Source organism: Cibotium barometz, chromosome 30, assembly GCF_041138505.1.
Source record: "Cibotium barometz isolate CiBa-2024 chromosome 30, ASM4113850v1, whole genome shotgun sequence".
NCBI lineage: Eukaryota > Viridiplantae > Streptophyta > Polypodiopsida > Cyatheales > Cibotiaceae > Cibotium > Cibotium barometz.
The window spans coordinates 23,479,155-23,500,091 of record NC_141075.1 but is presented as its reverse complement, the minus strand read 5'-3'; the positions used below and the strand labels follow the sequence as shown (position 1 = coordinate 23,500,091).

Here is a 20,937-nt window from a genome sequence, read left to right as displayed (position 1 = left end):
GACGCAATGCCGACCTCCAGATCCAGGACATGCTCCACCACCACACCACCTTCTCACATACTGTGACAGAATAGGATCTCTCAGCCATAGTCACTAACCCCATGCTCAACATACTCGAGAGAGAGGTACCCTCTACTAGAGGATGATGTGCCTCTGGTGCTTCATATTCTTAGGCACTCCATGATGAGATTCTCTTGTGCTAGTGCTTATATATCCCATGTACTGCACTTGATCATTGTATCAATCTCTACTTTCAGAGAGCTATGTTAGCTATACTTGTTTTGTTTTCCTTTTCCATGATGAGATATATCATGGATGGTATTGTATCACTTTGGTCACATAGACGAGAAGACGTTTAATATAACTCTTTCTTTCTTTCCGTCTCTCTCACTGCGGAGTACATCTCGCATGCTGATGATACCCTAGTGCCCTTGCTAGCTCTACATGTTCAATAGAGCCCTTTGTGAAGGATTTCCACGCTCTTGGTCCAGTAACACCATCACCCCCATTCTCAAAGCCAGAGATCCACTTGATCCTAATAACTACAAGATGATCACGATTGGTCACACATTGGCCAAACTCTGTGGATCGGTGCTAGAGGCGGAGGTCAGTTCATTTGCAGAGAGATAGGGATGCAGAGCCTCAAGATAAGAAGACTTTCGGAGGAGCTACTCCCTTGACATAATCTTCACCCTCCGTGCCATCATGGAGGAGGGCAGAGCATGACATAAGAGGATTTACTACTGCTTTCTGCAAAGCTTTTGATATTGTACCCTGAGCGCGCCTCCTACACCGTCTACAGGAGATAGGAGTCTCCTTTGACATGGTTTGGAGCATCATCGCCCTCTATGAGTCTGTCACTGGATAAGTGAGAGCCCCGGGAGGTACGTCACAAGAGATTTCCAGCACGATTGGGGTGAAAGAGTGCTGCCCTCTATCACGCACTCTTTTTAGCCTTTACATTGATGAGATCTCGAGCTTTATTGACAGATTAAGCCAGATTAGGCAGGGGTGGTTCCACATTGATCCCTCTACTACTCTATGCAGATCACATTGTCCTCCTTTCTTCACATGAGGGGCTTCAGAGACGTTTGGATGCCTTACAAGATTTTTGCACTCAGCGGGACCTCACTGTTAATGTAACGGGCCTTCTTAACATGAGATCATCAGAGCAGAGTTTGGAGCTGCCCCCTTGGTAGTGGATGCATTTTTCCATACAATGATATACTTACATCGGTATATGCACTAGGTAGAGACTCCCCAGATTAGCCCCATAGTTATTTCGCGTACCGGTACGAACGTGCTCGTACCGTACGGATTGTACGGTATGATTGCCTACGATATTGACGGTCTCATATGGTACGAAATGATCGTTGGCATAGTTTCGGTTTGCAAAAGTGGCATTTCTGCCCGTTTTTTTAAACTGTTTTTCGACGGTTTTTTTGGCTTGTCTTGGCCTATAGGCTTGAGCTCTTGAGCCTCATTGCTCAACTCCTCCCCCCCCAATGTTCCCTCACATTCAAGCTCCATAGCTTGAACTTTGAAGCTCTAGCCTCTCTCTCTCTCTCTCTCTCTCTCTCTCTCTCTCTCTCCAAGTGGATTGAGGTAGAGAAGAAGCACAAGCCACCGACGAACAAGGAGTTCATTGTCAATGCGGCCATGGAGGAGGAGAGGAAGGGGAAGATCGCACTTCACGTGCGGGTGGTGGGATGGAAAGAGAAGGATAACCCAACTCCTCCCCCCCCAATGTTCCCTCACATTCAAGCTTCATAGCTTGAACTTTGAAGCTCTAGCCTCTCTCTCACTCTCTCTATCTCTCTCTCTATCTCTCTCCAAGTGGATTGAGGTAGAGAAGAAGCGCAAGCCACTGTTGAACAAGGAGTTCTTCGTCAATGCGGCCATGGAGGAGGAGAGGAAGGGGAAGATCTGTGCACTTCACGTGCGGTGGTGGGATGGAAAGAGAAGGATAGCCTGTTGGAGGATGCCAAGGGCATTTGCGGGCGTATGGGAGTGGCTGACACCTCTATTATTGTCGATACATGGAGAGTAGGGAAAGACATTGCCAAGGAGCGGCCAGTTATCCTCAAGTTTGCGGACCTGGAGACACGGCGAGAGTCTAGAGTCCTCAAGGGAGACAAAATCTACCTTGAGGATGATCTCATACCAGCCTAGGTAGCACATCTGAGGGAGTGTATGCCGTGGATTCTAGAGCGGGCAAGTGGGCGGTTTACTGAGATGGTCCTGTGATCATCACAGAGAGGCGCCCATGACAGGGCGCGGTCTATGAGACACTTGAGGTTTGCAGTGTGGAACTGCAATGGAGCGATGAGGACAGATGTGGGGATGTTTGAGGATACTTTTAGAGGCAAAGACATTGTACTTTTTACGGAGACACACTAGGCCTCGGGCACCCGCTTACCAGAGGTCAGAGGCTACAGGTGGGAGTCCACTTGCCGCCCTCAGGCAAGGTCACGTGGAGGTACCAGAGGATCTAGAGGGGTTGCTGTCCTTTACAGGAAGGAGCTACAACATATCGTGCAAGTCATGAGGAGAGATGAGGAGGCCCGTTCCATCTGGATCCGCATACATACTGATCGGACAAGTGATATTTATGTTGCCATATGCTACGTCATGCCCAAAGGCTCCACCTACGCCACCCATGCAGAGAGTGAGTCACCATACCTCCCACTTTATGAGGATGTCATGCACTATTCTAGCATTGGAGATGTACTGTTGGCATGTGACTTCAACGCGCATACGAAACAGCATCAGGTGCCCTTTTTTGAGAGTGATGAGCCCATGTACAGAGATATAGCACCAGAGGAGTTGGGTCTTGACAGGACTTCCCAGGACATGGAGGATTCAGATTATGGAGATCATCTGCTGGAGCTAGGAGGAGCACACGGATTGGCCATACTCAATGGCCTCGCTCGATGGCCAGGTTCAGGAGCCTTCACATGCTTTTCACATAAGCATGCACACAACAGGCAGCCGAGAGCGTGCTCAATGACAGATAGACCCGGTGCGAGTACAGTGGACTACTTGCGGGGACCATTATCTCTGATACGGGACATACTGTCTTTTACAGTCTCACCTCGCCCCATCGCTGTAGCTGCCGATCATGCATACCTTTCCTTCAGCATTGCATGCCGCTTTGATCCGATGCCACCAACGGAGCGGCCCCCGGAGACACCCCAATACCACTTCACCAGAGAGACGGCATCCTGCTATGCCAACCACTTGTACAGTGCTCTGCAAGACATGGACCCACATGTACTGCTGGAGGACTTCATGACACAGTTCGCCTCGACACTCCGCACGTCAGCTGCCATGTACTTCCCTCACATTCGGCCATTTGTTACACCTCCGAGCAAAAATGTCCCATAGAAAGGCTGGTATGATGATGAATGCCGGGAAACCTGTGCCTGCCTCATATGAGAGGCAGCACAGGGGATCTGTACACATCGCCAGGCGCGCGTGATCTTTCTCCGCCTCGTGGTATGATGATGAACGCCGGGAAACCTGTGCCTGCCTCATATGAGAGGCAGCACAGGGGATCTGTACACATCGCCAGGCGCGCGTGATCTTTCTCCGCCTCGTGCGGAGGAAGAAGCGAGCCTACCTGGTGAAGTTGGAGCATGAGTTGTACCATCTTTTCTTGGGACGGACAGCTCCAGCTCTGTCCAGGGTGACTCCTCGAGGTGGCTATGTGGGCCCAGTCGACTCGTGGTCAACGGTGGGCGGGGTTGCTGCTGCTCTGAAGAAGTCAATAAGGGTGCGCTGGCCTATGTCTCGGACATCTCCCCCCTATCTGGAGCGTAGGACGTGGTCTCGGTGTCTGCACAGTTTGAGGAGAAAAAGCCCAAGGCAATTCTGGTCTGAGTAGTCCATACTTACGGATAATGGCCCAAATCCATCTTGGAAGAGGGAATGAAAGCACCCCCGGATCTCGTAGTACATTGGGCACCGACATATGTAGTGCTCCTCAGTCTCTGGCTCCAGCTGACAGAGCTGGCAAATCCGATCCTCAGGGGCAAGGTTGACGGCTCCATATCGATTGGTCTCTATCCTGAGTTGATGTGAAGACGTGCGGATCTGGCCAATAGCACATCTGACTCCATGAGAGAGGTGAATGTCCATGTCCCTCGAACGCACAACAAAACCATTAGGGGATAAGTGGAGAAGATGCTCTCGGTAGAAAGCCATCTTCGTTCCTAGTGGCTCAGCCGGTGTGATCCATGTGCGTGCTATGTGTAGCTGAATGATATCCATCTTGATGATCTTGTTGAGCTCACTCCAGCTCAACTCCAGGAAGGGGGACTCCAGGCTGTACTGTAAAGGTGAAAGGCGTTCCATATGCATACCATGTAGCTGTAACCATGTGCTAGTCTAGGCATACCAGCAATCCATGTCGCCCTGTTATTCGACCTATTTGAATGTCTCTAGTGCAAGTCTAGAGTATCTGTGTGCCTGTAGAGGCTCCATAGCCTATGTATGAAAGTGACCGTCTCGAAGAGACTCCCATCTCTACCTAGACTATCTCGTGGTACTGATGATTTGCTCCTGATCATGCGGGAGATCATCATCACTAGTGTTCTCTCCATTTTGCTCCCACCCATCTTAAAACTCCCCTCCACTCGAGGCTGGCTACTCTGCTGTAGATCCACTCCGCCTGTGATAGAGACTCGGCCCCCAGATGGGAGCGCCATACAAAAGTGTTGGTGTAACCAACATGTCAAATAACCAGAGCTTCATCTGAGGCTCATGAAACTGGATGTGTGCACACTGGCTCTCCAGGGCTCCGAGTGCAGCATATCCTCTAGTTAGTCTGTCCTCCGCCGCCGCCCTCGCGGTAAAGCGCAGTCCAGCAAAAGTGACCCCCAGGTAGACATCTCTCCTGACTCATCTTTCTATGCATAAAAATTAAATTTAATGAAAACAACACTTTTATAAAAAAAATTAATGGTAGAGCGAGGTAGCATAAGCATGCCATGTCTCCGATGATGTAATAGGTGTCTGGGCTGTGGATGTCTCGAAAACGCACCACGCCTCCTTGAGCTATGTAGAGGACGGCATCCACGACCCATTGAGCCGCGGCCCTAGCCGACACATTATTAGAGGATACAGGCGATATTGGCACGACCTCAGCGCTTCAGCTTGTCTATACTGGATCAACCTATGCAAGACATTATGGGATGAGTCTATCTCAGTTGCTTCCCATAGCCTACCATTTTTCCAGTTCCACACTTTTATTTATCAGATATGCCTTTTTCTGGCAGTTATATCAAGCCACCAGTTCCTCTTTGGCCACATGTTATAGCTAGTTGTTTTTTAGTTTATGCTTTTCATTTTTTACTCGGGACATTTAGTTTCCTTGAGTTTTGGATGTATTGGTACTTTTGTCTCATAGGCCACTTTGGCCTCTTGTAGACGTTAATATATCTTTCTTTCTTTCTCTCTCAACTCTCAAGCCTCTCTCTCTCTCTCTCTCTCTCTCTCTCTCTCTCTCTCTCAAGCCTGATGCCCCCGACTCCTTGGACCTTGCCAGCAACACAGACATCAGTCCCAGCTTGAGGAGATCTTGGAGAGGCATAGAGCCACCTTCCCATGCCTACCGGATGTGCAAAGCCTTCTACAGGCTAACCCCATGCTCGATATTTTGGACAGCTCCCTCCGCCTACCGGGGGGTTAGCTCCATAGGTTGTATGATGATGATGGTCCCACTTTGTATCATATGGCTCGGATTTTACATTCCCATCTCATAGCTCTAGTCTTTGTTTTTTTTTGTACCATGATGAGATTACATGGACACTCACTTTTGGTCTCATACACCCACTGGGTCTTTTGAAGACATTTAATATAACTTTCTTTCTTTCTTTCTTTCTCAACTCCCACCCCCTCTCTCTCCCCCTCAACTTCTGAAGTCCCCCCCCTCTCTCTCAACTTCTCAAGCCTCTCTCTCTCTCTCTCTCTCCCCCCCTATCCATCTCTTCTAAGTTCTCTTTGTCTCTCTATTAAAATGACGAGGGAGAAGAATGAAGCCTTAAATGTGCATGCTATCCATGTCAAGGAAGCTGAAGGAAAGTCCAAGTCATGTAGGTGGACTTTAAGTATTGTGGCAAACAATACACAAGGGGCATTACTAGGCTTCTCCAACATCTTGGAAAGGTGGGAGGGCAAGTTGTGCCATGCAAGGAAGTCCCCCTAGCTATATCCGATGAGATCTTCAACAAGATTAGGGGTGGATTGGGTGTTTACTGTGATAGTGGTAGAAGTTCAAGGGCAGATGATGAGGTCATCTCCTCACCTTGTGATACATCCTCCCCCGCCGCCTCCGCGTCCTCAAAGAGGCAAGGGTTTGAGTCTCCAATGAGGCAAGCCACTCTTGCCCAAGCCATTGGGGGTGTCTCTTCTTCTCTACCACATCTCCGAGAATAGCAACGATTAGCAGATATAGAGATTGCATGCATCATTATTGAGTGCAATCTCTCATTCCATGTGCACAAGGTAGATCAATTGAAGATAATGGTGAAAGCCATTGCGAATGTGAGTCCATGTGAAGGATGGACCGACATCTCCTACCATGACATGCGCACAAAGAGGCTTGTTGATGAGAAGTAGAGAATCGATAGATCTCTCAATCCAGTGCGAGCGGTGTGGTCAAGTATGGGTGTAGCATCCTCTTCAATGGATGGAGTGACTGGAAGAAGAGAGACATCATGTTACCGCTCCTTACAGGAGGCCTACAAATCGGAAGACAAAAATACACATTTTTAGATCACTTAACTAATACCAACAATGGACATTATTAGCAGCATTAAAATTGAAAATGACCACGAACACTTGACACCATCACTGGGGCTGGAAAGAGCCGGCTCCCCCCTCAATACAGTTTGTATTTCTTGGAGTATTTTATATGTACAAGTGTTCACGGGCCTCATGGCCAGATTCCTTCATAACATGGAGTGAGAACAACTGAAATACAATAAGATTTTGTTGATGAAGAATCAGTTGTTCAAGTAGATCAAATCATAGGCAGTCTCCCACCTTCACTAGGCGAACACCTGCCCTCACTGGTCTTCCGGGACCGTGCACCAACATGCACGCCCGTACTAATGCCTGGCAAGGTGAAGCACCGCTGAGGGAGAAATACCAGGTGCTCCCAAGTCAACTTTGCTCCCTGTTTTTCCTCATACCCACATGGCCTTCATTGGCTCCTCTAAAGGTGAGGGAGAGGTCAGGGCAATCATGGAAAAAATCACTATCTCGGTGGCCTTCCATGGTGAAGGCAGTTGGGGGTGATGCTTGCCTACACAAAGCTTGTAAAAACAACATTTAACTTTAATTTTATCTGAATTTAAAAGAAAATATAGAAACAAATACCTTGGCAAAGATTTTAATTCAAATCTCAGCAGAGAAGATCATTTCCTTTTTGTTGTACTCCTAATGGGTGCAAATAGCAAGTACAAACAAGGCAGCCAACCGGTACAAAGGTGACAATTAACGGGTACATTCATGGTAATTGCAGATAATAATAATCATGTGTTGTAGGGCTGTAAACAGGTAATCAGTAGGCGGGTACAAGTGTTGCAGACAGGTACAGATGCTAGCAGCCGGGTACAAGTGCTGGCAGCCAGGTATAGTGCTGTAGCTGGGTACAGTGTTGGCAGGGTACAGTTACTGGCAGCCGGGTACTGATGCTGCAGCCAAGTACAAGAACAGCAGACGAGTACAAGGACAGCAGGCGGGTGCGAAAAAATAGCAGCCAAATCAACCTCTTTCTCTCAATTCTGTAGTCGCCTCCCTTTCATCAACCCCCCCCTCCCCTCCCCGCCCTCCCCCCCCCCCCCAACTTACCTTCCACGTGTGAGGGAAGAAAGGTTTCCCATGCAATACATGCTTTAAATATTATCAAATCTTATTCAAAGGTTAGCTCTTGGGCACCCACACTAGAAAGTGTCCGGTCATTATTTTAAATGTGTGTGAACATCCAACCCTATAAATATTAAAGTTTACATTACTTCATGGATTTTACGTTTGAAAAGGCCATAAAGGGCAATACTTACCACTTGTTCACACACCACGACAACTCGTCAGCAAACAGCACACCCATGGTACACTGGGGGCGTCCTCGTCCAGTGTACTGGCACGTCATAGGAGGCAAACACACGAAAACAAGTCATGCGAAAACAAGTTTATGCATACAAACATAAATGCATGTGACATGTAATGGACAAAATCTCCCTTTCATGAAACTTGTACAAGGATTTCTTGTAGGGCTTGGTTTTCCTATGGAGTGATAGTCCCATAGGCAAAACACACATCGTACATTACCAAGAATTCACACAATCCAAAAGCTGTCCTGAATGTAGTCTTATGGACATCCTGGGGTACCACACGAATCTGGTGGTAACCACTCTTCAAATCTATACGGCTGAAACAAGCCGAACCATCAAGCTTATCCAAGATGTCATCTATGCATGGGATTGGGAACCTGTTCTTGATGGTGAGCTTGTTTAGAGCTCGATAATCCACGCACATGCGGAAAGATCCATCCTTCTTTTGCACAAGAAGTACGGGAGAACAAAAGGGTGAGGAGCTTGGCTAAACCAAACCCTTTTCTAAGAGCTCATTAACCTGCTACATAATCTCCTCTTGTTGTGCGGCACTCACACGATATGCAGGTTTGTTAGGTGGGGAACTTCTTGGCACAAGATTTATGCGATGATCCTCGGGCCTCTCAGGTGGTAGTTCTCTTGGCAATGCATTGGTAAAACAATCTTGATATGCATTAAGAAAATTCAGCTTATCTTGAGTCAATACATCCACATTCACATTACTTTGTTCAATTTTGTCACGAACAAAAACCAAGTACGCAGAAAGACTCTTTTTCATTGCCTTATTAATTTGGATGTGAGAGACAAACGGGGATGGAATTCTCTTCCTTACTAGCATCAATGACATGCATGAGGCCTCTATGCATAAAGGTGATCCTGTTGGTTTTATATTCTTTGCGGGGCTCAAGCCTATGATGCCAAGGCTTGCCAAGTAATACATCACATCCATTGAGTGGGGCAATCAAAAAATGCTCATGATCCAAATAACCTTGTATATGAATGCGCAACTTTCCATTAAGAGGAGTGACCTACACCTCTTTGCCAACAAAAGCTGCCTCTGCTTCAATTTGGGTTCCCATGTTCCCAATCTCTATATCCAAGGCGGGCTGATCATTGATTTGTAGAGATGAAATTATCTGCTGCACAATCATCAAACATGAATAAGACGGGTTGATCCTTGATTTGTCTCCAAGCTTTGCATACCACTCTCTCTTTGCCATCATGGTCAGTGGTACCCTGCACATTGGGTATGGCATGCACATTTGCCTTTGGTGGCTTGTCTTCATGCTTTTGCTTGCGGGTAGGGCATTGCCTAAACATGTGCTCTTTACTACCACAAGAAAAGCATTTCCCCTCTGGGGCATCTTGCTTCCTTTGCTCGGGGGTTAAGCCAAACTTGTTCTTCTTTGGTGCAATGTCTTTGGATGGGGTTCTTTCAGCTTTACTACCCTTTTGGGCTTCCCGAAAGCTCTTTTTAGGTGGCTGTCCACCTTTTTGCAAGTTTGGGACAGTCCTCTCTTTGCCCTTAGAACCTCCCTGATTCTACTTAATTTTAAGCACCAATTGCTCCGTAGCAAGAGCAGATGCTATGAGATGATGAAGAGTGTGTTTTGGGTGCAATTCAATGCCCAAATGATAAGCTGGTTGCAATCCGGAGCGAAACTTCCTCTTCCTTTTATCTTCGGATAGTTACATAAAGGGAGTTACCTCAAGCAACACTTTCCAAAGCTTATTGACATACTGCTGCACACTTTCATTGTCTTTTTGCTCAAGTCTATCCCACTTTTGGGTGAGAGTTTGCTCCGCATTAGGAGGCAAAAATTGTGCCTAAAATCTGTCCTTGAACTCTTTCCAAGTGCAAATGGGATCTTTGGTGGTCTTTTCAATGATCCACCAATGGGCAGCTGTCCCCTTCAAGAACATGCTTGCATGATGAATTTTAGACTTCTCAGTGAAGTCCTCATCACTAAAAGCAATGTCAAACTGTGCCACAAAAGCTAGCACCTTAGAAGCATCATACTCTCCATGAAAGGCATCAAATTTCACGGACTTGTTTCCTGCCTTGAACTCCTTGAGCTTTCTGGGATGTGATACATGTTCTTCTCTCTTTCTCTTCCTCTTATTCAACGGGGCAGCCCTCTCTGCATGGGCTTCATGGGCAACCAAAGATGTTTTAAGAGGCACAGTGGCATGTGCATTATGTGGCCCAGATGCATGTGACCTCCCCAAATGATGCAATGTCTCACCACGAGACAACTCAATGGACAAAGTCTTTCGGCTTGCATGCCGACCACTCTCTCCATGATAAACATTCTTTTAATCCACAAGGCCATCATGTCGCCCACTATCTCCAACATGCACATACTTGTGGCCTCTTGTTCCATGAGGAGTAGATGCATGGCGAGAAGTGATTGATACCTCTTCCTTGTGTATAAAAGACCTCAATTGTTGAGATGCTGGGTCTCCTTGCTTCAAACGAGGTGGATTCTTGAATACTAACTCTCCATCCTCTCCTTCCTTGAGATCACCCTTGTGGATGAGATAGGAGAGTGCCAACTCCCTTGGCTTCTTGACCACTTCACGAGCCATGGACTCAATGGTCATATCCACCATAGCATTAGCTTTCCTTGCTTCAATGACACTTTGTACATGGGGATCTTCATGCAAAAATTTCAGCTCTTGCTCCTTTGCTTGCAAAAGCTTCTTCATATGCTCCAATTCAGCCCTCAATGCATTGGGCTCATCCTCATACATAGGCTCTTTTCCACGGGATGGCTGTCCCATGAATGCACTGTGATAACCTCTCTCAAGAGGCTTGTGCCTTCCAAGCAATGCATCGGAATCGCGAGAAGCACTTGATTGACCTCTTGAATTTGGCACCTCCAAAGGATTGCCTTGGCTGTCCATTGAGTCAAGTGTCTGTGTATGCATCCAATCTCAAAACATTGTCTCCTCTTGAGAAAGAGATACGACCGGGCTCTGATACCAATGTAACCGCTCCCTACAGGAGGCTTGGCAAATCGAAATACAAAAATACACATTTTTAGATCACTTAACTAATACCAACAATGAACATTATTAGCAGCATTAAAACTGAAAATGACCAAGAACACTTGACACCATCATTGGGACCGGAAAGCCTCCCCCCCACCCTCCCCTCCCTCAATACAGCAAGTGTTCACGGGCCTCATGGCGAGATTCCTCCATAACATGGAGTGAGAACAACTGAAATACAATAAGATTTTGTCGATGAAGAATCGGCTGTCGGAGTAGACCAAATCACAGGCAGTCAGTCTCCCACCTTCACTGGGTGAACACCTGTCCTCACTGGTCTTCTGGGACCGTGCACTAACAGGCACGCCCATACTAACGCCTGGCAAGGTGAAGCATCGCTGAGGGAGAAATACCAAGTGCTCCCAAGTCAGCTTTGCCCCGTGTTTTTCCTCATACCCACATGACCTTCACTGGCTCCTCTAAAGGTGAGGGCACGGTGAGGGCAATCATGGGAAAAATCACTATCCCGGTGGTCTTCCATGGTGAAGGCAGTTGGGGGTGATGCTTGCCTACACAAAGCTTGTAAAAACAACATTTAACTTTAAATTTATCTGAATTTGAAAGAAAATATAGAAACAAATACCAGGCAAAGATTTTAATTCAAATCTCAGCAGAGAAGATCATTCCCTTTTCGTTGTACTCCTAATGGACGCAAATAGCAGGTACAAACAGGGCAGCCAACCGGTACAAAGGTGACAATCAATAGGTATAGTTGTGGTAATTGCAGATAGTAATAATCATGTGTTGTAGGGCTATAAACAGGTAATTAGTAGGTTGGTACAGGTGCTGTAGACAGGTACAGATGCTGGCAGCACAAGTGCTAGCAGGCAAGTACAGTGCTGGCAGCCGGGTACAGTGCTGGCAGGCAGGTACAGTTACTGGCAGCCGGGTACTGATGTTGTAGCCAGGTACAAGAACAGCAGGTGAGTACAAGGACAGCAAGTGGGTGCAAAAAAACAGCAGCCAAATCAACCTCTTTCTCTCAATTCTGTAGTCGGCTCCCTTTCATCAACCCACCCCACCACTTACCTTCCACATGTGGGGAAAGAAAAGTTTCCCATGCAATACATGCTTTAAATATTATTAAATCTTATTCAAAGGATAGCTCTTGGGCACCCACAGTAGAAAGTGTCTGGTCATTATTTTAAATGTGTAAACATCCAACCCTATAAACATTGAAGTTTACATTACTTCATGGATTTTACATTTGAAAAGGCCAAAAAGGCCAATACTTACCACCTGTTCACACACCACCACAACTCGTCAGCAGACAGCACACCCATGGTACACTGGGGGCATCCCCGTTGGCACGTCATAGTAGGCAAACATAGCAATCCTGGTCATACACGGGTGGCAGCAAATAGGCTCCTGTCCATATGGCACAATACTGTCACACACGGGTAGCACAAAACTGGTTTCCGTCCATGTGACACAAGATAACTGACCCTTTCACATGGGCACTGGCCTGGCCACATGTGAACATGGTACAAATCTAGCCATTCTATGGAGTGAAAATCCCATAGAAATGGCTCTAGAAATGGAGATGGACCAAATGGTGACACATCATCAACGTACTTGTCTCTTGCCCTCTTGGCACATACCTTGTGCAGGGTGTGCATTCCGGAAAGGCGGGGAGGAAAACCTCGGGGGCTTTCATATATCGCCATATTAAGCAAGTCATCATGGAGGTAAGTTTCAAATTGCGCTTAAGTCTTTAAAGTTTAAAGCTTAGCATCTGTCATATGTGGCTATGTCATACGCTCATCGCATCCATTCATGTGACATGTAAATCGGGTCGGAGAACGTGGTGCAAGTCATCACCGATAACACATCAAATTGTTGTTGGATGGGGAAATTGCTCGAGAAGAAATATCCCTCTATAGTGTGGACGCCTTGTACCTCCCATTGCATTGACTTGCTCATGGAGGATACGGGTAAGTTAGTGTGGATGAAGGAAGTAATGGCCAAGGCTACATCGATTGTCACCTTCTTGACAACAAAGGTGAAGGTGCTTGCCATGTTCCGCGAACATCACAAGCTAGAGATGAAGAAGCCTTCATCCACATGCTTCGCCTACATGTGGCTCCTCTTGGAGCGCCTTTACGATGTGAAATCCCCCTTCCGCCAAACAGTGGTCTCAACAATGTGAAATGAGTGGGATGAGTGAGAATCGACGGAGGCCAAAGCCGTGCAACGGCTTTGCCTAAAGGAGTTTTGATGGTCAGCCCGCATTGTTGTCATGTCCTTCTAAAGGGTATTGTGGATGATTGACATGAGGGGGCCACCATGGGCCTTCTCGTTTACTTGATGAGAGGCTATAGCGGAGTTGCGTGCTTCTTCTTCCATTGACGAGGAGAAGCGCTATGGTATGTTGGCCATTGTGGAGAAGAGATGGAAGTGGATGCAAAGACCTATCCATGGTCTCGCTGTATTATTGCATTCTGCTTACAAATCTCTTGCCCTTTTCACCGACGTAGAATTATTTCAAGACACAGATGCTTTCTTGCCCAAAGCATTGTCGGAGGATCGCCATGGGAAGTTCCTTGAGGAGCTTCATTAGCTACAATGACCAAAGGGGGGAGCCGCATTTGCATCTACTACGTGTTGGAAGAGGGAATTCCTTGTGAAGCTCCTCTTTTGGTGGTATGCGCTCTCAAGCCTCCAAAAGGTGGCTTTGAGAATCCTAGCTCAGGATTGCTCTTCGGGAATTGGAGTTCCTGCTCACTTATACACACGAAGTTACACAATCGCTTGAGCACGCAACAGTTAGAGCGGCTAGTGTATTGCCACGCTAACTTGCGCATGGTGCGCACGATGCAAAAGATGGAATCGGCAAGATAGGTATAACTTATAAGTTATAAGCATTTAATGTAAACTTTAAAGACTAAAGTTTTCATTGTTCAAACTTCGATGTTTATTGAAACTAAATTCTAATATGTAATATGTAGGCCGTGCTCTTTTTCTTTTCATATTGTCTGACATTCAGTTTACACATGGATTACATGTAACATCTTGTTGGTTCCATAGACCCTTGGGCTCTTTAGTAGACGTTAATATAATCTCTCTCTCTCTCTCTCTCTCTCTCTCTCTCTCTCTCATGAGACCTGGATACATGGATGTGTACATGCCTCATAGTGCCCGAGTGGCGATTGGCCAGCTCAGAGTGTCATCACACCATCTTGAGATTGAGGTAGGTAGGGCATCACGGATCCCTAGAGCAGAGAGGATATGCAGACTATGCCAGGAGGAGGTTGAGAGTGAGGAACATTATGTATGCAGATGCAGAGCATATAGTGTCATTAGAGAGAGATACACCACCATCTTCAGTGGACATCTGTCACTCCGCCAGATCATGGAGTCCGCAGATCAGCGCAGATTTGGCCAGTTCTTGTTAGAGACACAGCGCCACAGAGAGACACTGATACGGAATCATACCACAGGGAGAGGTGGGCTCCAGCTCCAGCTCCAGCTCCAGCTCACTGAATTCTTCCAGAGATCTATCCTAGTGCCTACCTTGACACAGGAGGGGGTTACACTTCAGCGCGTTGTGGACCTCCAAGCCAGACGGAGACCGAGAGCACCAGGCTACCAGACTCCCAGACTACATCAGAGGGAGATCACAGAGATCCGGGCTCGATATCAGCACCATATCCAGGAGTGGCTAGCTCACTTACACTCACACCCGGAGATCATGCTCTGATGTATTTTGTCTCGCCATCGCCTATGTATCACATATTACACCCCCATTATGGTACTGGTTGGAGCTAGACAGATCTGCATTGCATTCTTGTATACCCTACGCATATAGGTTGCATACTGAGCCTCTAGCAGTAGTGCTCCATCCATCACACCCCCCCACTAGCTCAGTACTTTCATACTTTATTTCATCTTCATTTTGTCCTTTTTTTTCTAGACATCCAGAAGACATTGACAGTTGTACATTGATTTGTCTCATAGGTTGAGTTCAGCCTCTAGTAGACGTTAACATAGCTTTCTTTCTTTCTTTCTTTCTTTCTTTCTTTCTCTCTCTCTCTCTCTATGTGCACCAAAAAAAGCACAAAATATTTCAATCAATTAAAAAAAACATAGTTTTATAAAGTAATTAAAACATTATATGTTTTATTGAATACTCTATATGTCAGTATCTAATCTCTTTACTAATTCAAATAAAAGAAAAATAAATGTAATAAATCTGTAATTATTCTTTCATTAGTGGGTCAATGCTAGCTAATAAATAGATTATTGCCAGGTTTCCCAACAGCATTGTAGTAATAAAGTATTTAAAATGTTTTATAGTTTTGTATTTATTAATATAAAATAATGAATTATTAATAAATACAGAATAGTTAATCATAGATTATTGCCAGGTTTCCCAACAGCATTGCAGTAATAATGTATTTAAAATGTTTTTTAGTTTTGTATTTATTAATATAAAATAATGAATTATTAATAAATACAGAATAGTTAATCATAGTCAATGTTTTACTATTATTTAATTATATTTCTTAATATTTATTTAATAAAGTTTTTTCTAAATTGAGTTGAGAAACATTCTCTCATGTAATATAGCTTGATTTGTTTTTCTTGCAGTATGCTCTTCGGAAGCTCTACCATGAGAGTCCCCGTTTGGTAATTGTGCTATATACGTCTCCAACATGTGGGCCGTGTAGAACCCTAAAGCCAATGCTTGGTAAGGTAAGCCATCTGACATTCTGATCTATTTTCTCTCTTTCCTTCTTTTGTTGTGCTTAATTTCTTTTCTTGTTTGACTGCAAGTATGTGCTAGAATGGCTGGTGTTAAAATTTAGGCCTGTAGTGTGCCTATGAGTGGTCTGTCAGATTAAAAATCTATGCCAAAAGGCGTACTTTGGCATCTTGAATTATGGATATTTAAATGCATGGCTCAAACACGGTTTTACTTGCTAGTGAGGTGTATTAAGGGTACACTGATACTTGAGATTTCCAATTCTTAACAAACAGGTCGTAGATGAGTATGAAAAGGATCTGCACTTTGTTGAGATTGACATTGAGGAAGACCCGGAGATAGCCGAAGCAGCTGGCATCATGGGAACACCTTGTGTCCAGTTCTTTAAGCAGAAGGAAATGATAAAGTAAGATCAACATTTTTAAGGGTCTTCCCTATTTTCTGTCCATGTATCAGGTCAATATTTCAATGCCGGCGGTTGATAATAGCTCATGGAGCATTGTTCTGTTCTAAGCTTGCATTGAAATTGATGGCTTGCTGCCTACTCTTTTAATGGCAGGTCGATGTCGGGTGTCAAGATGAAGAAGGACTATCGTGAAATTATTGAAGCCCATAAGTGAATCTATTCATTTCCTGGTTTTCAATGATGCTCTTGATGGAATTTTTGCTTTATATAGGCCCCGTGCAAAATAATGAGATTGTTTTTTTGAGTAGATGACAAGTCGGCGGCTGGGTCCTACCAAGCTTCTGTCAAAAAGCAGTTCCAAAGATGAGTTGAGTCTAGAGCTTCTAGCCTTTGCCTGTCCCCACAATGTATTATCAACACTAATCAGCTGCTGAGCGTCAAGAATGGACAATCTATTTATTGCAGGGAGCCTAATTGGAAGTTGGCTCCTTTTGAGTAACAACCAGTCTTTGTATGAAACTTCGACTCCCCATTAATTTGGCATTCTTACACTTTGTGCATGTCTACGCCTCACTGTTATGGAGAATGTGGAGGGTGTGATTGGACAAAATACGAGTTCATGGCAGCTGCAGTGTGCTTTTGTTTGTTTGTGTGTGTGTGTGTGTGTGTGTGTGAGTGTGTGAGTGAGTGTGAGAGAGAGAGAGAGAGAGAGGGAGAGAGGTTAGTGTCTTCTAAGGCTGAGATTCGATTGAAAGTTGGTACAAATGATCTTCAGTAAAAAGGGAGACTGCCGGGTGTTGATACCCTACAGTGTTTCTTCGCACTCGAGCACCTCTTTGATGAAGGAAGTGATAGCTCATGGGGGGAAGAGGGGGGTGTCATTTCCGTTGTCTGCAATGTGGGGGTAATGTACGTAAATGAGATCATATGCAGGGCACTCCAACAGGGCATACTACTCTTCTATGTCTCCTTCAAAGGCAACACATTTGACAGGTCTTGTGCAGTCTGGTGTCTGAGGTGGTAATACTGTAAGCAAAAGGTTGCAATGGTGGGGTTGTTATTGTGGTAGCAGCTCTGTGAAGTACCTAGGCATCCTACTTTTGTGCAAGGGGACTGACCAGATTCTACGCAAACCGAGGCAATGGTGCGGATGTTAATTTGTGGTACCAACTCTGTCAAGAGTCTAGGAGTCTACTTCTGTGAGGTGTAATGGACTATTTTGAGCCATTCGGTTTTTTTAATTTTGTGAAGCCTCTTTCCTTTGAAAAAAGGAGCTACTTGTAGATCTTGTGGTGGGTGTGACTAAGATCTCAAGGTGGGTGGGGGAGGAGACGTGGGGCTTAAATTCTACTTGACAAACTAGTGTTTGTTATTGGTCATCCATCCCAAGTTCAAGATTTTCCTCCTACTCGTCTTTTGCATCCCACCTATGCGGCCTGCCCCCCCCCCCCCCCCCCCCCCCCCCCCCCCCCCCCCCCCCCCCCCCCCCCCGATGGCTTCATTGGGCAAGCTTCCAATTTAGAGTATTAGTATGGGATCTGTTGCTGTTTGGCCTTGAATAAATTGGTGAATAATTCTTTTTGAGTCCTGTTGCTTAGTTTATCCGTGAGTAAGGTGAGATGTTGTCTCATGTAATTGTCTTTCCTTTAGTAGCACTGGCATTAATTAAAGCACCGAATAAACATTTCTTTAGAGACTATCTGGTGATCCAATGTACCGTCCCAACCATGTGTTGTCCTTTCGTCTATTCTAGAATCGTGTCAAACTCCGTTGACAATGATAGGTCGTGATCGACTACAGACTATGTGTTGCTCTATGCGAGCGTTGTATCACGGGTGTTCGGCTTGTCTCTTGGCTTGCTCATGCTAGAATTACTGCAAGCTGAGGTTAGTTGACGGGTTCAAGAGACACCATTTCTACCTTGTCTACCTTTATAGATTTTGATCATGAAAGACCATCAGACTCAAAATTGGAATTTAAGGAGGAATATGAAGCTAGTTGAGAGAAGATTGCTTGCCTCTACCAAAATTGCCATCGGGACTCATCCTAAAATATGGTATGCTTTAAGAGATATCATCCGCGAATATTCCATGAAGTTTTTGAAGGCCAAAAGAATGAAGAGTGGGAGACTTCACCTTGCCAGATATGTATAACTCTTGCAAAACATGGTATTCAAAGGTGGACTCAAGCTCTTGTTGAATCCATCCATTCTTTCTTCACTATAGAGGATGTCAAGCAATGCCTTAATAAAGGTGTCAAACGAATGCTTAGTAGACCTCCATGCTCAATTGATTGATGGATTTGGCTGGCTATGTGAAATGACATGCCTATGAATTGGACATTAAACTAGATCAAGCCATTGCATAAATGGGTAGCTAAGGATTAAGTTAGAAATTACTCCACTATTATGGTAAGCAAAGGCCAAGTTGTTTGGAACAATCATGGAATCCAATGCATTCATACACATCATAAATGATTGGTTGAAGGTTTTCAATTTCACTCCTGGGGCTTTCACCTTTCTCGAACTTAGGTTGATTGATTTCTTTCTCTTGTGCTTCTTATTAGTTGTGCGGACACTTTTTGTCACCCACGTCTTTCTTCTATTTTACAACTCTTTCTGGGCCACTCTTTGTTCGTTGTGGCTTCTCTTTCTTTGTGCACTCGTATTGTTCGAGTATGCAAGTTTTTTTTTAGTATGTTTGCGAGTTCTTTTTAAAGAGTATTTTTTTTGGGTTCACAATCACACTTAGCAAGTTCTAGTCACTTAGATTCACGTTGCTAGTGACTGAAATGAGAATAAGGAAGATAGAGGTTGATGAATAAGAGATAAAAGTGATAGTATATGTGAGATAAAGGAGATGGAAGGAAGAAACAAAGTGATAGAGGTGAGTGTGAAGAAGATAGTGGTAGTAATAAATGGGAAACATATGCATAACTAGAGAGAGAATAAAGGAGAGACGAGATCCTAAAAAATGACATGTAGCACACATTAGAATTAAGGTGAAGAACACACGAAAAATAGAATGATTGGGGGGAGAGAGAGAGAGAGAGAGAGAGAGGTCAGAATAAAGGTGAAACACATGCATTAGAGAGAAAAAACTGAGGGGGAGGAGAGAATAAAGAGCACACGCTAGGTAATGAAGGTGAATTACATGCATGAGAGACTAAAGGAAGGAGAAGAGAGAGTAAACAAAAAGCATAGACAATACAGTAACCTCTCTCTCTCTCACACACACACACAAATACACAAACACATAATAACATCATCTCTCTTGAATACTATGTTTTGTATTTCGTGATTATAAACCTTGGATCTAGGAGTGGATGTATTTCCTAGAAAAAAAAATGGCACAACTGTTTGTTCACGTCAAGAGCTTACCTTAGCGTTGCCAAAGTATCTATCATTGGGTCTTGCCTTAGAGCCACAAATGCAACTTCCTAGTGTGCCTTAAAAATGGTTCAACCTCTATTACTAGTCTTAAGCAACTACATGCACTAAGTTTGTAGGCTTTCTTTATTTGACATTAAGCGCATAGTAAGGCCGCTTTATATGTTCTAGCACCCTTACAAAATAGTAGTGCTCGTTCACGTAGGTAAGATAGCAAAGTGGCTTATAGTATAGCTCGGTTGAGTGAAACCATGTTAACATATAGAGTGGTTAACATACCCTCCTTCCTTATGGGAGGTGATCACATCCTTGTGTCATCCAAGTGAGTGGCGAAGCTATGATCGGGGTGCAAGTTGTGGGATAGTCCGGTATTGCGATCTGGAATCATATGCAAGGTGGGAAGCTTTGGGTAGCCTTGATGTGACAGAGGAGAAAGTAGTGGGAATTTCTGATGGTAGGCGTCAAGTTGAGGTGGCATGGAAAGTGATATGCAATGTAGAGGTTCTTCATGCCAGGCCTCTGTTGGTTGTGAAACTGGTGTGGACCCTTCAACATGAGGTAGTTTTGGTAGTAGCGTTCCACACCCTATGATTGGTAGAAAGAGCACCATGACCAGCATGTAATGATTTGCATGGGTAAATGGTGGTTTGGACCTTCATGGCACGACATGAGCATATGTCCCAATCTCACATTGTGATGCTAAGAGATGAGGCTTCTTCGTGGTGGCAAATACATCAGCCAAGGTGAGGTTGTAGTGGTTTGAAAGTGGAGATGTACCTGGAGTGTCCGCATTGACGAGGTTAGTTGCAAATACGTGTTTGTGTGCACTGTGAGGTGGGAGAAGTGAAAAAAAATATAATGCCTATAGTGAAATATGCAGGTGACATATATGAGTAATGGACAGAAGGTGTGCCTCTGTGTGTACTTTTCCAACACACAGACTTCTCCAACTTACTTGTTTTCATTGACTCTCTTTGCTTCTCTCTTTGCTTCTTTCTTTGACATTTACTTGACATCCCTTTTGTTGGGGAGTCTAGAGTATTACATTGTTTAAGGTATGGTAGTGGACTTGCGTATGGTTATGCCTACATCTACAATGGAGTAGGCGTGCTCTGTGGCTTGAGGGATTCGATGTTGTCGAGAGCACTAGGGATAGAGTCAATGTGGATTAATGGGTGGTGTGGTTAAAGGTGAGGTTGTGTAAGGTTCCTGTTATTTTGAGGAAGGTGGTCCATGCGCAACGAGTCATACCATGGGTCATACTTGT

At 45.0% G+C, this 20,937-nt stretch overlaps 1 protein-coding gene across 2 annotated transcripts in view; it reads left to right on the top strand.

The window, feature by feature from the left end:
* The window catches only part of NTRC (NADPH-dependent thioredoxin reductase C), a 75,409-nt gene extending 58,567 nt beyond the window's left edge, over nt 1–16,842 (top strand). The window contains exons 8-10 of one of the 2 annotated variants that reach the window (XR_015269792.1): nt 15,762–15,861; nt 16,152–16,282; nt 16,436–16,842. Coding sequence is in view for 1 of the 2 variants with exons in the window: in XM_086823994.1 (XP_086680120.1) it covers nt 15,762–15,866; nt 16,152–16,282; nt 16,436–16,496 (297 nt within the window). In the remaining variant the exon portion in view is untranslated. Of the gene's footprint in view, nt 1–15,761; nt 15,867–16,151; nt 16,283–16,435 lie in introns of both variants that reach the window. The other variant, XM_086823994.1, reaches the window with a different exon arrangement.
* The last annotated feature ends 4,095 nt before the right edge of the window (nt 16,843–20,937 follow it).